A 15,310-nucleotide genomic window follows, 5' to 3' on the forward strand; every position below is an offset into this window, starting at 1 on the left:
ATTCCATTTTGAGTATTTACAAAAACAGTCAATCTGTAAGATAAATGACCGTTGCACAGGTGCTTCTACCTACTTCCTTCTTTGCCTTTTGTCATAAGGGAGAATCTTAGACTAGATTACAGGGTTACTTCCCTCCTACCTACTTCCTTGTTTGCTTTTTGTCATGGGGAGAATCTTTGCTTAGATTATCTTACTTCCTTTTGTAGCATGTTATTCTGTTTTTGTTTTAGGATGCACCTCCCATTATTTGTTCATGTAAGAAATTATTTTTTGTGGGGACCTAATAAAGAGGTGACCACTTGTGACAGAAGTAGATAATTTGTCTTTAGAACCATGTAGCCCTACTGCTTATAACTTGCTACAGAGAATAACTTGAAGTTTCACTGTCATTTTGAGTACCTCATGTAGCTGTATTTTTTGTTTTTAAAGGAGTTTTCTGGATGACTTGGGAAGATCTTTGCAAGTATTATGATGTGATTTATTTAAGCTGGAATCCTGGATTATTCAAGGAATCTACATGCATTCACAGGTTTGTGTAGCTACTTTTTTATAAAGTTGTTCACAGTATCAAAATTAGCATGTTAAGGACAAGGTCCAATGTGTGATTTGCTAGACTGAATTTTAACACAGCACAGTTAAGTTGCATTTGAAATATAATATTTTTGTGAATATCTGTGGTGTTCATTAAAACTGAGCATTTGTATGATTATTGTGAGGATTATATACCAATCAACAAAGTATAGTCCCATGAAGTATAGTAAACGTCCTCACTTTTATATTAGTGGTTTACATTTTTACAGCATCGTGTTATATAAAAAATAAAGCAATGCATTAAAAAAGATTGTTTGATGTTTCAGTCTTCATTTGACAGTTTCATACATTTCGCTTAAGTGTATTGTCCATATTAAAAAAAAACTGAGTAATTAAATGTTCACATACAAAATATGATTTAGAAATGGAATTTATCTACAAAATGGGCCAGTTTTGCAGCCCATATGATGGTATTATGAATGCTTTTCTGCATGTATGTGGCACAGTTGTGCTTAGCTGCAAATTAAATGATGTTTTAGCACAGAAGTATCCACAAATTAAAGCACCTGCTGAAACAGACTCATTCTAAACTGCTAATGCTCATATGATAATGTTATATATTTTCATAAACTGGCAGCATTGATGTAAGAATTGTATTTTTTTTGACTGGGTTAGTCCTACTAGGCTCCACCTGTGCTACCACCAACTCAAGCAGATGAGACCTCAGTTTAACATCTCTTCTGAAAGATGATATATTCAGGAGTGCAGCATTCAACCCCCACTTATGCTGCATTAGAACAACAGGGTCTGTATTAAATCAGTAAAAGCTTAAAAAAGCGGACGCTGATTTATCGACTCCATGTAAGTGAAAGCTTACAATCCCGAACACCCTGAACAACAATTTTTTTCCCAGGGAAAAAAATCGCTGTTTCACAAAAAAATAAAATAAAAATAAAAACTTCAGAACATTACATAAAGTGGGGGGGGGGGCTTTGCCCCACACACCCACCTATTTAAATATACCAACTCCAGGATCGCACTGCAGTGACGAAAACGGCAAAGTAACCGTGGCGGCCAAGGGAAAGAAATTGCTTATATGCCATTTCGCAATTTTGTTGTTTCGTGCTTTCAAGTTCGATCAAGATGCATTTATAGAACTGCGTCTTCAATTGTATAATAGGAACCCAAACAACAGCACTACATTTACCTGATTTGGGAAGACAAGTGTGCCACTGACACTACTACTATGATCAGAAGATTTAAATTTGATTTGTAGAACTGCATACCAAAATAAATTATTTTAAGGGACACATGCATGTAAGCTAGTTGCATATGTTTTCACGACTGCTTGTCAAATCTGTACTGAAACATAGACAGCAGAATGCTTATCTTATTTAGAACATAATTCCTAAAAGTAAATTAAAATGTACTAAACCAAAAGGAAAATTCCACCTCGACTGTCAGAAATCAACTCCAGAAAGGAAGTGTCTGCCCAATAAGATATCCATAAGCACCACAGACACCACGGGTAATGCAGTTTATAAAGTCTTTAATTTACAAGTAGCTTTTCATCCTCAAATGAACCACAGACTTCTTCAGAACAAAATGCCATCAGCCAATTCAAGTTTATATACCATTACATTAATGGAATAATTGAATTAATTAAAAAAAGCATTTATTTAAAGGAGTATTTTCCTAAAAATGAACAATGAAACAAAGAAAATAATAAAATCTTCATTTTAATACTGCCATATTAAAAACTTTAAAAATGGTAGTTAACTACATGAATACGCTGAAAAATAGGTGTGTAAATGTAAAAATAAATTAATTAAATAAGAAATTTCATTCTTTCGGATTTTTTCCCAGTTAGGGGTCGCCACAGCGGATCACCTGTCCGCTCATGATTGGCAGTGGACTTTTTACGGTGTCGAGTTGCCAGCCCGGCGCCCAACCTTCCACAGAAGGCGCACACACGGACTCACACCTAGGGCCAATTTAGAGGGTCCAATCCACCTACAGCATGTCTTTGGGATGTTGGAGGAAACCGGAGCACCCGGAGGAAACCCACGCGACCACAGGGAGGGCATGCAGACTCTGCAAAGAAGGTACCCCAGTCAAGAATCGAACCGGAGAAGCTCTTGCTGTGAGGTGGCACCGCTAACTGCTGCACCACCATGGCTGCCCCTAAATAAGAAATGTCATTAAATACTCTAAATTAGAACTTGAAATGTTGAAATCTAAATTATAGCTTATTAGCTCTTTGCTTCAAAACAGGGACTAGGGAGGTACATTCATTAATGCCTGGTAAGTGTGTTGAGTCTAACCTAAGCTGCAATATCAATTCTCTTAATTCATTGTGAGTCTTACATGAACCCCTCCCCCCAGGGGTTGTGTATTTTTTTTTCTAGAATAATAAGCACAGTTGCTTAAAACTAGAGCATATCATAGAGTGTCTGTATAGAGCATTCTTTTGATTACATTTTAGGATGTCATAATTATGCTCATATATACATTTTCTCAGTTGTCTCTCTCTCCGTCTTTCCAACATAGAAACTTGAACAGATGGAACATGTTGCTAAATATATTGTTCCTTTCATTAGGCAATTTCCGTCTTATGCAAAGACAACTGATTGCAAGTTATTGTTGAGTTGTACTTCCTGGCACTCTAAAATATATTTACATTGGCTGCAACCCCTACACCTTCTTGTGTCCTTTCTATTTTCCTTCAATGGTTATGATCTTTTCATCTCTACGATGTATTTAACATTACTGGCTCATTTGTAAGTAAAAGTAGGTCTCGCTCCTATGTTTTTTAATGTATCACTGGTCAAAATACACCAGTACTTGTTTACTATATCTTCTACAATATAAGACCCTTTATTGTACTGTAAGGTGAGGGCCCTAGAATAGTTAGCTGGCTTTTTACTCTGGTCTGGTTCTTGGTGTGGATGTTCAATGCCATTCAGACTTCTTAGAGGCATTTCTTCATTTGAACTGGCAATGACAGTTCTGGAGGTATCAAGGCATATGCCTAATAAGGGGCAGTATCTCTTTCCCCACCTATCAGAGATCTTGCCACTAATGGATCTAACCATAGAGATGCAGTACTCTTTCGATAAATGTATTTTCCAGTTTGACCTTCTCCATGTCAAACAGTTTCCTCTCTGAGACCATACGTGCCAATTTAACAAACTGGCCCTTGACTAAACTTTTCTTCTGTGTGTACGGGTGGGCGCTGGTATAATATAAGTAGTTGATGGAGAATGTGGCTTTCCTAACGATGTTGGATGAAAAACCTGTTGACTTTTACGTAATAGTAGTGTCTAGTTAGTTAATTTGATTTAACCCATTTTGGTGGGTGAACCATAGAAAGGGTGTAGTCTGATTGATGTAGCTGATAAACTAAGGAGTGGTTGCAGCGTCCCCCGACCTTAAAATAAATATGTCATCATGGAACCTTTAATACTGTTTTATGTGTTCTTGAAATTGTTATGGAAACACATAGTAGAAGCAGAAGCCATAAGAATGCAAAGCCTTGATATAATTGAAAGTGTCATTCTGTCAAATGAATTATGTGCTCCGTGGTCCCAATGATCAAAAAAAATGGTAGAATATTTGGTCATTTTGTTTGACTACCTTATATAAAATAACTCTGGGTACAAATTTTGATGCTAACATTGACATGTCATCTCATATTTATCTTAACATAAGTGGCTCTCATATCTGTGATGGATGGTGCACTATACAGAACTTACACTTCAGCACTGGCTTAATAATGTCTAGACAGATACTCGGGCACCGTTGTTCACTTGAAGTTAGAGGGGGATAAAAAGTGGAATTTAACATTTGTAACTGTGAAGAAAACTTCAGGACTACATCTCTACATAATGCAAAAGAGAGATGATCCCATGGTAAGACAAAAATAGAAAAAATATGATTGTCAACTTGAATGCAGTATTCCAGAAAATCAGTCCACCCAATATGAGCTGAAAATATCTAAATGAATGTCAAGACAATCTACCTTCATCTACAACCAGTCTACCTCAACCAAGCATTAAAGATGAGGGAGGAAGTTTGCGTTTGTCCACAGTAACAGACCAAGTGCTTTCCAGCCAACACATTCTAGTGCATTTGTTCAAGATACTGTTACTATTGTTGGCCTGACTTCTAATTATGCTAGACTAAATATTACACATCTCCACCCCCTGTTCCTTCTCTCCCTCTTCTTTCCATCTTTTATCCAGTGTCTACCTTTTTAACCTTTCCATCTAGCAAAACCCATGCTGAAAATAATCTATATTTATCTCCCAAATCGTCTGCTTTTTCACCATCTTCTGAACTGTTAGTTCATCTTCCAGTATTCTTCTATGACATTATTTGCTAAGCCTACCATGTTTGACGTACTGCAGCTTAGTATAAATCTACAAATCTATGAAAATGAACATGGGATAGTTTGACTGTTTTTCCCCCCAAAGAGGGAGTGCAAACCCATTTTGAGTGGCTTGCTTACTCTGTTATGTTTTGCTACCATAATAAACAACATTCAAAAATACGGCTGTCAAGGGCCATTCCACTAGAGGTACAATTGCTTCTGTTGTTTACAACAAATTACTTCAGATATTTTTCTTGCAGCAGCTTGTTTATTGTTTCACATCTTCTCTAACCCCTGTTGTTTGGACTGTGAATTAAAGAATATGATCATCCTTCTAAATCTCAGTACTTCAGAACTTGCCCTACTTGGCTATTGTCTTTAATCCTTCCTGAGGCTTCAGCTCTGCAGGAGATTTAATTATGTTTTTAGCAACTTTGGATTTTTCCTAACTGTTATTCACTGCAGAAGGCCTCTGATGTTGGACATAACAGTTATGTGGTCTCACTACCACTTGATCTATGGGGAGGCCTTTTGATTGGGTGCTTATTACTTCTCCTCTGTGTCTTCTATATTTCAGTGCACACTCCATGCTGAATTGGTAGTTAGATTTTCCTTTAAGTCAGGTAATTATAGCAGTGGATATATTCTTGTATATTATACTTTGTTTTCATGTCTTGCAGATTATGCTTAATAAGATGATGGTGGTCAAACTGAACAGCACAGTGGCTGGGCAGCCCCGACTGCTGGTATGTGATGTCATAACTTGCACTGTTCAGAGGTGTACAAATTTCCCCAGTCATAAGAGTGAGAAAGAGAATTAACTGTGTAAAGGGACAATAGATGATGAAATTCTAGTAGTTACACACTACAGAAGGCCTACTCACAGGTCAGCTGATATGATGAAAAGATATTTTTCACACCTTTTTTTCTAGTGGTCAAACTGAGTAGCACAGTAGCTGAGAAGATTTTGCTAGTTTGGTTTTTGATATCACAATGTACTTTCTACATGAAACATGTAGCAGACCAACTAAATGTTGATAAATTGTTATCAGCTGTAATGGGACAAGCTTTTGAAAGTTTGTTTATGGCTTTAGTTTTAAAAAGATAAGTTTACATTAGCTGGCTACCTTCTAATGTTTGGGGTATTAGCTGCTTTAATTAACAGTCTGTATTTGATGAAGTTAAGAGAAAGAAATACTTTCATGCAGCTCAAGTAACATTGTTTACCAGTAACAGTAATGTTTTGTTTTATGTATTCTTCCTCTATGCAGTACATGGGATGCAAAACAAGGACCTGTAAAAGATGCGTACAGCCTAGCTAACAACCCACAGTACAAGCTGGAGGTACAGTGCCCTCAAGGCGGTGCTGCTGTGTGGATCCTTCTTACTAGACACATTACAGATAAGGTACTTGAACATAGTCATTGCATTAATAATGTAGGTAATGTTAAATTAATTGTGAATATGTATGTCAAAGGCTGTAGTATAGTTGAGGAATGCTTAAAACAAAGGTATTGGATGGCACAGTGGTGCAACGGTAGCATTGTCGCCTCACAGCAAGAGGTTCTCCGGTTCAATTCTTGGCTGGGGTGCCTTCTGTGTGGAGTCTGCATGTCCTCCCTGCGTTCATGTGGGCTTTCCCCAGGTACTCCGGTTTCCTCCCATGTTAAAAAGACATGCATCTGGAGCGTTTCTCCCCAGGCCTCTGCTGAAAAATGGCTTTGTTCCAAGTCGGACTTTCCCGGTTAACAAATGTTAAATAAATTAATTAATAAATAAATAAATAACTTGTAAATTGGAACCATTCTTTTTCTATATATTGCTACCCAGTTAAAAAGGAAATTACATTAATTTGCAATTACAAAAAATGTGAGCTGTGTGCCCTCAGTGGTTAAAGTAAGCAAGCTCACCATTTTAAATAAGACCGTTTAAATCTTGACAAGTTTGTCTGGTTGAACTTCTTTGTATGCAAGATTATGTATTAATTACTCCACTTCTAAAGGCAGGACATTGAATGAAATCTTATGAGATGAATGCCACTGATATAATTTTTGATAAGAGAGATGAAAGAAGTATACAGTGACAAAAATTGCATCTGCAGTAACACGGGATGTGCACTTTTCAAATCTGTTTTATTTGAAGACAGCTATTTATGTGCAATATGCATATGAGGACTTTCCAGATAATACTGGCAGACAGGAATAACGTACCCATGAGATGTAAAGTAGACTGAGTATATTTATATGTTTATGTATATGTGTGTGTGTGTGTGTGTATATATATATTTGTATATATATATATATATATATATATATATATATATATATATATATTTATTTATTTATATGTGTTGTTGTGTCTTTCAGTTTTTCCCGGTTAGGGGTCACCACAGCGGAACTCCGGTCCGCTAATGATTGGCAGTAGAATTTTAAATGCCGAGTTGCCAGCCCTGATGCACAACCTTCAACGACGGTATACCCATTCACGCATGTCTCCACACAGAAGACGCTCTAGCTGAGAATCGAACAGGACATCTTACTGTGAGGCGACAATGCGACCGCAGCACCACCACCGCAGATTGATATTTATTTATATGTGTATACTTGTTTTTATCAGCAAATCTAAAACTTTTTTTTGTTCAAGTCACAGGGTAGAAATCGAAGAATTTTGAGATGTGAAAATTTTTAAATGGACTGATTTGCTTAGTTGTAAGTTTTCTATTTTGTTGACAGTTTTTACACTTCATTAATTTCTGGTGAAGTATAGACCATCGTTTTGTTCTGTAAATAATATCGTAGTGCTTCTGAATATTTTGCATCTACAGGAGACTGCAGGTAGCCAGAACTTTTTCAGTTCAACGTACTGCTATCAGTGAGTTTTTTCCTGCAGCAGACAAGTAAACTTTGTGTCTGAACTGAGTGGTGGTGGATTCTATAGAGACTTATCTGGAGGATTTCTTGTCCTTGTGCCCATGATGACTGCAGTTGAGCAGCACCTTAAGAAGAACACTACCACTGCCGAAGGCATACCCAAGAACTATACCCCCACAGAAACCAGTCAACAGTGCCAGAGTAGTGGAATTCTACCAAATCACGTTAGAAAGGATAGCCATCTAGGACCTGCTGGAGAGGCAGGTATGTATCCCAGAGATTACCCCGTGTCTGAAACAAGCTTCCCATCCTTGTGAAGCAGAGTTCCTTCCTAACACAATTCAAGTGCAACCTGGACAATTGGATGGGGAACAGGAAATTCATCTGTGGTTTGGCACCTGTGTCTCTGAAGGACTCATCTCCCAGGCTCTATATTATAAATGTTTCATCTCCCAAGCCCCTGCTTACACTTATCAAGGGTATCAGAACTTGTCAGAGATTTGGGATGTATGGTTAGGCTTAAAAAGGCCCTTGTGGTTGCTAGCCTAGTAAACACCTATGAACCTATAAGGAGGGCTGGGATTATACCGTTTCGACAAGGATTCAATTGGCACACCTCATAGGGGAAGTTCTGCGTGCATACATGGACATTCTTACCTCAGACTTTGGTTTTGACAGGGTAAAGAAAAACTTGTTAGTCAGGAGAGGAGCCACCTCAGAAAGTCAGGTCATAAATTTATGAATGGAGCTTTTGTAGAGGTAAGACAGGTAAGGAGTGAACACTAAAAAAATGATGGAAATTCTAATAGTAGATTAATTTAAGTGGGATTTGCAGCAGTCATTAAAAAGTGAGAAATCCCAGCAGATTTGCAGAATGCAGAAAGATTTGCAACTTTACTCGAGAGGATTTTGTGCTAAGAGAATGTGTATAAAGAAACTTGCAATAAAGTACCTGAAAAAAATAAGTACAGATAAAGGGACTGTGTCCCCCATATTCTGTTTTAGATGTGGAAAGAGATGCTCAGTGATGAACATTGTGGAGGGAAGACCAGAGCGGAACCACTCATGTAGAAAACTGAGGAGGTGAGGGTGAAGAGGCTATGGAATGTGACCAGGCAGCAACTTGCCTGGTTGAGTCTGCCTTTTTTTACTTCATTGCCACAAAGCTGATGAAATGTATGTTACTGAAATGGATAAAGAGTTACATGGTTTTCTTTACTGTGGCAGTATGGTCACTTGTTGAAAACCTAATGTATTTGGAAGAAAAATGTCTGCTCATCAAAATCTGTAAAGGTAGTATGCATTCAAGATAAAAATATACTGTCTAGTTACTCAGAAGAAGTACAAATCTAGTTTGGGAAAGAACTTCACTCAATAGCCATGGTATTTTTCTTGAACCATTGATGTAATAATCATTGGAAAAGACTTCCCATTGTTTAAACATCTCTGGAAGCAGAAAGAATGAGACAACAGGGAAAAGCCTTGTACAGCTCCTAATGTAAAATGCAAATCAACAAAGTGCACTATTCCACAGGGTAGAGATGCACCACACAGCCTATAACTGAGTGAGGGTAAAAGGACCACTAAGACTTGGAGTAAGTACAGAGGGCCCAAGCCAAACTAAAGTATGAATAAGTCTGTCTAAAGAGGGAAGTTGGTGCACGACAAGGGTAAGTGGCCCCAGTTATCTAGATTGTAGGCAAGATCCTAAGGACCTAGGGGACAGTTAAGCACACAAATGAGATTAGGGTGGAGACTAATAGAGCACTACAGAAGGAGCATGTGGGCTGCAAAACAAAGGACTACAAAGGGAAGCTTCATAGATCTTCTACCACAAATTGAAATAAGGGTGAAAAATAGAGGAGAACCACAGAAAGCACATGGGCCTTTAAGGCAAGGGACAACTAATGAAAGCTCCTTAGAATTTTGGTGTAAACTGCTTTTTCTGGTGGTAGAGTGGGAATCAGAGGCCCCTGTACATGACATGTCTGGAGAAGAAGCAAGTCCCCCTGTCTTTCCGGACACAGAGGGAGAAGGGGATCCCAGTCTGTCTGTTAAAAGAGCTTAGTGAGAGGATGAGACATTAATCTGTTGGAGAAAATGTTTCTGTAGTTCTAGGGTGGCTAAAGAGAAAGAGAGAATTGTCCAGCTGCTACTGGTACCCAAGCCGTTTAGGCAAACATTCATGAAAATGACTCATGGTTATGTTTTGGAGGCCACATAGCGTTGAATTAAACCAAGTTAAGGGTCATAGATAGATGGTCCTGTCTAGGTGTCATGAAATAAATGAAAAATGTCTGTGTTGTATCCTTTTAGTGTTGGTGGAGCCTCACTAACCTTGGTTTTCAGAATCCTTTATTTTCTGTGCCCATAATTAAAGTCCCTTTGAGAACATTGTGATGGACTTTATGAGGCTAATTATCAGGTCCAACAAGCAAACACCAGTGTATAAAAATATTGCCAGATTGTACCACTTTGTTCCTTGCTATTTCCCTTAGGAAAGCTAATTCCAGAACAGTCACTAAGAAACTAGTTTTGTTGTATCCCCAGGTTGGAATATCAAAGGAAATTCTGATATGTCAGGGAGTATCCTTCATGCCTAAAGTTATGAAACACTTGTGCCAGAACCATTAGGTTAGAAAGCTAAGGACCTCAGTGTATACTATATTCATTTTGCGTGGGTTAGTAGAGTAGCTTAACTGAACCTTAAAACTGATTTTGAGAAAAAACAGTTGTTTCCTTACTCAGTGTTCTCACAAGTTTCTAAAGGGTTTAGCCCCTTTGAGCTGTTCAGTGATAGAAGACCCTGAGGATCTCTGGATATTGCTTTTTGTTTCCTTGCAGCAGTTGACCATCGGCTACATCTAGGGTCTGTCCTCATCCACCAGGTCTCCAAAACTCTTCCTCTTCCCCCAACTTGCTCCCACCCATGCTGAGGGCTGGTGAGGAGACTATGGATTCTGAAAGAGGCAACATACTGCTGCTGAGGTATGTTTTCTATTTTATTCGTTAACTTCACTTCCTTGTGCACATCCATTGAGAAGCAAAGATAGATGTGTAATGGAGACTAGGTCATGTATCATACCATCTCCTCAGTGACTTAGCCAAAGCTCTGCCATTTTTTTTCCAAGCCTCTGCCAGTGATCATCTACAAGGGGCAGTCAAGTGTGTGCCAACTTCCCAGGTTGGGCACTTCCATCTTTTGTTCAAATGCCTGAGCTGTCAAATTTTGGTCATCTGAGCCATAGGCACAGCTTTATCATTGTATGCCACAATGATAGCACTTTTGTACATAGTTATGGTAAATATGTGAGGAGAAATAGACAGATTTAAAAGTTTAATTGGTAATTACATGGACCTGCATGGAAAACTAAAAGCAGTGATGACTTTTGCAGTAAGTGAGCTAACAGTAACTTTGTGACAGAAATCTGTGAAATAGAGGGATTTTCATCGTGTTTCACTGTTCCAGTCATTACATTTGGGTAATCTGCTGGCAGGTTGCCCTCAGTCGGCCTGATTAACAAAGTCTTGGGTCCTGCATCAGTTGCTGTCCCTTCTTCCATGACGTCAGGTCATCAGGGGTATAAAGCATGCAGCCGGTGGCATTACATTAGTCTTTCTTGCCGCGTGATGCCCGAAGCAGAAGCAGTTCACAAGTGCCTGTCAGTCGACTCCTGAAACTTTTGTTTTCGAGTTTCAGAACTGAAGTCTTCAACTTAAAGCTAAGTACCCCGTTGGGGAAACTTTTTCTTGCTCCTTACCGATGTCAGTAAAAGTTAATAATTGTATTATTTGTGGGAAGAACATTCCTCATAAGGATTTTCATTTGTACTGTATTCCTTGCCTAGGCGCTGACCACGATGTACCTAGCTGTCGGTTTTGTGCTTTATTTAATCAGCGCTCTATCCATTGTCGGTACATTTTTGCTTCAAAATATTTCGGTTCTTGGTTTAATTATCTAGAAATGACATTGGTTAGCCATCCGGCTACCAGAATACCAAAAAAATGCAAAGAAAAAGACAGAGACAAGCCGTTGAGGTCCAAAACTGCCGACGATGCTTCTCCTAAGCCAGTCGCCAGTTCGCCGGTACTCAGTGAGGCGATTTCGCAGCCCCTGATACCCACTACTTCTGATTCGCAGGCCTCTGCTGAGACCCATTCAGAGTCTGGTATGCCACGAGATGCTTCACATATGGAACCCATGGATGTCTCTACCTTGGATGGGTCCGGAGCTGCTGAGCAGGCACCGAATTCTGAGGGTGTATTCAGGCCTACAGACTTGCATATTAAACCAACTCCAACTTCAGTGCTAAGGCCTAAATCTCGATATATGTCTAAAAAATTAACACCCAGGCCACATGTTCAGGCCCCTATGCCTAAAAAACAAATGATCAAAATGGCTGAAGATTTAATTACTCTAATCAGGGGTAGTCAATCCCCCTCCCCCAAGAAGCCAAGGATTGAATTTGACTATGAATCTTCTGAACAGGACTCTGTTTCTTCTGACTCTTCTAATGATCTGGATTTGTCCATATCTACTTATGAGGACTTTTATGCAGAGGATTCCATTCCCTGTGCTTCTCCACCTGAGGATTTCTCTTTTGGGGAAACTTTACATACCTTAAGGGAGCATTTCCACTAGGAAAGTCAGGATTTCTCTGAATCCAAAAAGAGGCTTAGGGATTTCCTCCTTCTTCTTCTTCTTCAGCATAGGCCTTTGGCTATACCTCCTGTACTAGATACTGTTGATGATGTGTTTTCGGAATCCAGTATGGCCCCTGATTCCTTGCCTCCAGCCCCTAGCAAACCAGACAGGTACTACAGGGCTCCTGAGTCCCACAAATTCCTTTTCAAAAATCCTGCTGCGGACCCTGAAACCATTTCTCCGGGGCCCAAGAGCATTAAGGCTTCTACTGCTAAAAATCCTACCCCTTCTGATAGAGACTCCAGGGCGCTGGATAGATGGGGTAAAAAAGTTTATACTTCTGCAACCTTAGCAATCAGGGCTTTAAACTGTCAATTCCATATGCTAAAATATCAACAGCATATCATGGGACTGCTCAAACAGAAAATTATGTTGATTTCTGACTGTGTAGAGAATAAAGATTTGCAGGATTTATTGCATTCATCTGAACAAGTTGGCAAACATACTTTGTAGTGTGGCTTTGATTCCGTAGAGGCCTCTTGTAGGGCTGCTGTTACTGGGTTTGTACTTAGAAGGCATGCTTGGCTTAAGGAGCAATCTCTGCCTGATCATGTTAAAGCAAAACTTTTGGATGCTCCTTTACAGCAGGACTGTTTATTTGGCAATAAGGCTGAAGACGTTTTAAAAAAGATGGAAGATAAAGCTAAATCAAACTGTGAAAGATTTTTTACAAGTACAACCTCCTAGACTTAGTAGGCATTGGCCTACTAAGAACTGGTCCTTTCCAGCTCCTTCCAGAGCCACTACGGCCAAACCCAGACATTCCAAAACCACCAGGTTTCAGTCCCAAGGGACTTTCAGAACTAAGCAATGGGGTGCTTTCACTTCCAAATCTGGAAACAACAAGCCACCACCATATGGTAAGCAGTTTCAATGACTTTGAAATTACCGAGCACTTACCCCTTAGCTGCCCCTTTGGGGGGAAAACTGACTCTTCATTCAAGAAACTGGCAACTTATAACCCACGACAAATGGGTTTTAAATATAGTGTCCCAGGGATACAGATTTCATTTCCACACGCTGCCAACTACAAATGGGTGGCCAGACCTGCCCCCAAATCAGTGGGCAGAGGTTCAGAAACAAGTACTTTCCCTCCTAAACATGGAGGCTATTCAGTTAGTACCAGAAGAGGAAAAGGGACAAGGTTTCTATTCCAGACTTTTCCTGGTACCCAGAAAAGACAAATCATGGCGTCCAATTCTGGACCTGTCTACTCTACACACCTGACTCTTCACCAGTTACTTCTTATGCTAGGCAAGGATGCTTGGTTGGCAACTCTCGACTTAAAAGAGGCTTACCTGCATATCCCAATCAGGGAATCTTAAGATTCCTATGCTTCAAAGCGGGCTGCATGCATTATCAGTTCTCTGCACTGCCCTTTGGCTTGTCTACTGCACCCAGGGTATTCACAAAGTGCCTGGCTCCAGTAATTGTATTTTGCAGGCAAAGAAATATTCAAATATATCTATACCTGGACAATTGTCTAATTCAGGCAGAAAACCAGGCCATTCTTCTAAAACACCCTTAGCATCCCTCAGCAACCCTGTGATGGATGTCATTTTGGAGGCGAGAAGACCTAGTACTAGAAAATCTTATGCTGATAAATGGAAAAGATTCTGTTCCTGGAATCAGTCACAAGGAATGAGCACAGCAGTGCCCAATTTACCTCAGATTTTGCAATACTTAACTGAGAAGCTTCATAAGGGCCTGTCTTTTTCTTCCATAAAAATCCATGCCTCAGTCATTTCAGCTCATTACAACCCACCCAACCTCTTATCTCATCCTCTTCTAAAGCAGTATTTAAGAGGGGCCAAAAACTTGAGACCACCCAGGAGAGCTCCAACCCCTGCCTGGGACCTTAACTTTGTATTGGTGAAACTCACTCTACCTCCTTTTAAGCCAGCTGCAACTGCAGACTTAAAATTTCTTTCCTGGAAAACAGCCTTCCTTTTAGCAATCACTTCAGCTGGAAGGATATCTGAATTACAGGCCCTTATGGCAGTGGAGCCTTTCATCATTTTTCATGCGGACAGGGTGTCACTCAGGACCAATCCATCATTCATGCCCAGGGTGGTATCCAGTGTGGCTCTTAATCAGTCCATTAATTTGCCAACTTTCTTTCCCAGTCCACAAAACAAGGGAGAGTGGATTCTGCATTCATTGGATGTACACAGACAACTTAGATTCTACTTGGACAGGACTAAATCTCGAAGAAAATCTGAACAACTGCTGGTAGCATTTGCTGCAGGGGCAGAGGGGAAGGGCATTTCAAAGCAAACCATTTCTAAATGGATAAGCCATTGTTTTCATTTCTGTTATAAGCACCATGGAAAACCTATCCCCCAGGGGATCAGATCTCATTCCACCAGGGATGCATCTACTTCAGCAGCCTTTCTCAGAGGTGTTCCTACCAGGGATATTCTAGAAGCTGCTACCTGGAGTTCAGTTCATACTTTCACCAAGCATTATCACTTACAAATTTTCTCTAAATCCAGAGCTGGCTTTGCCACTGCTGTTTTGCAGGGCCTTATAGCTGGTCCTAATGCTGTATAAATCCATCCTCCCAACCTTAGCTTTGGGAATCTACCCAAATGTAATGACTGCAACAGTGAAACACGATGAACATAGTACAGTCGTATACACTTACCATAAATGTAGATGTTCGAGTGTATTCACTGTTGCAGTCCTGGTTACCCTCCCTCCAGCCCCCTGCTTTTTTTTTTTTACTATACCTCTTCTTTCTTTTATTATGCTTAAAAGCCCTTTTGGTGTAGTTGCTTTTGTTTAGAGGTATATTTTTGTGTTTCTTATTTTATATGTATATATATATAT

The 15,310-nt window shown here is 39.6% G+C and overlaps 1 protein-coding gene across 1 annotated transcript in view; it reads left to right on the forward strand.

Moving 5' to 3' along the window:
* CAPN7 (calpain 7) overlaps positions 1–15,310 on the forward strand; it is a 1,011,285-nt gene that overhangs the window by 748,851 nt on the left and 247,124 nt on the right. Inside the window, exons 14-15 of the mRNA XM_044064001.1 lie at positions 430–529; positions 6,175–6,310. Of these exons, the coding sequence (XP_043919936.1) occupies positions 430–529; positions 6,175–6,310 (236 nt within the window). The remainder of the gene's footprint in view (positions 1–429; positions 530–6,174; positions 6,311–15,310) is intronic.

This window comes from Protopterus annectens, chromosome 2.part2 (genome assembly GCF_019279795.1).
Source record: "Protopterus annectens isolate FY-2018-M chromosome 2.part2, PAN1.0, whole genome shotgun sequence".
In the NCBI taxonomy this organism is placed as follows: domain Eukaryota; kingdom Metazoa; phylum Chordata; order Ceratodontiformes; family Protopteridae; genus Protopterus; species Protopterus annectens.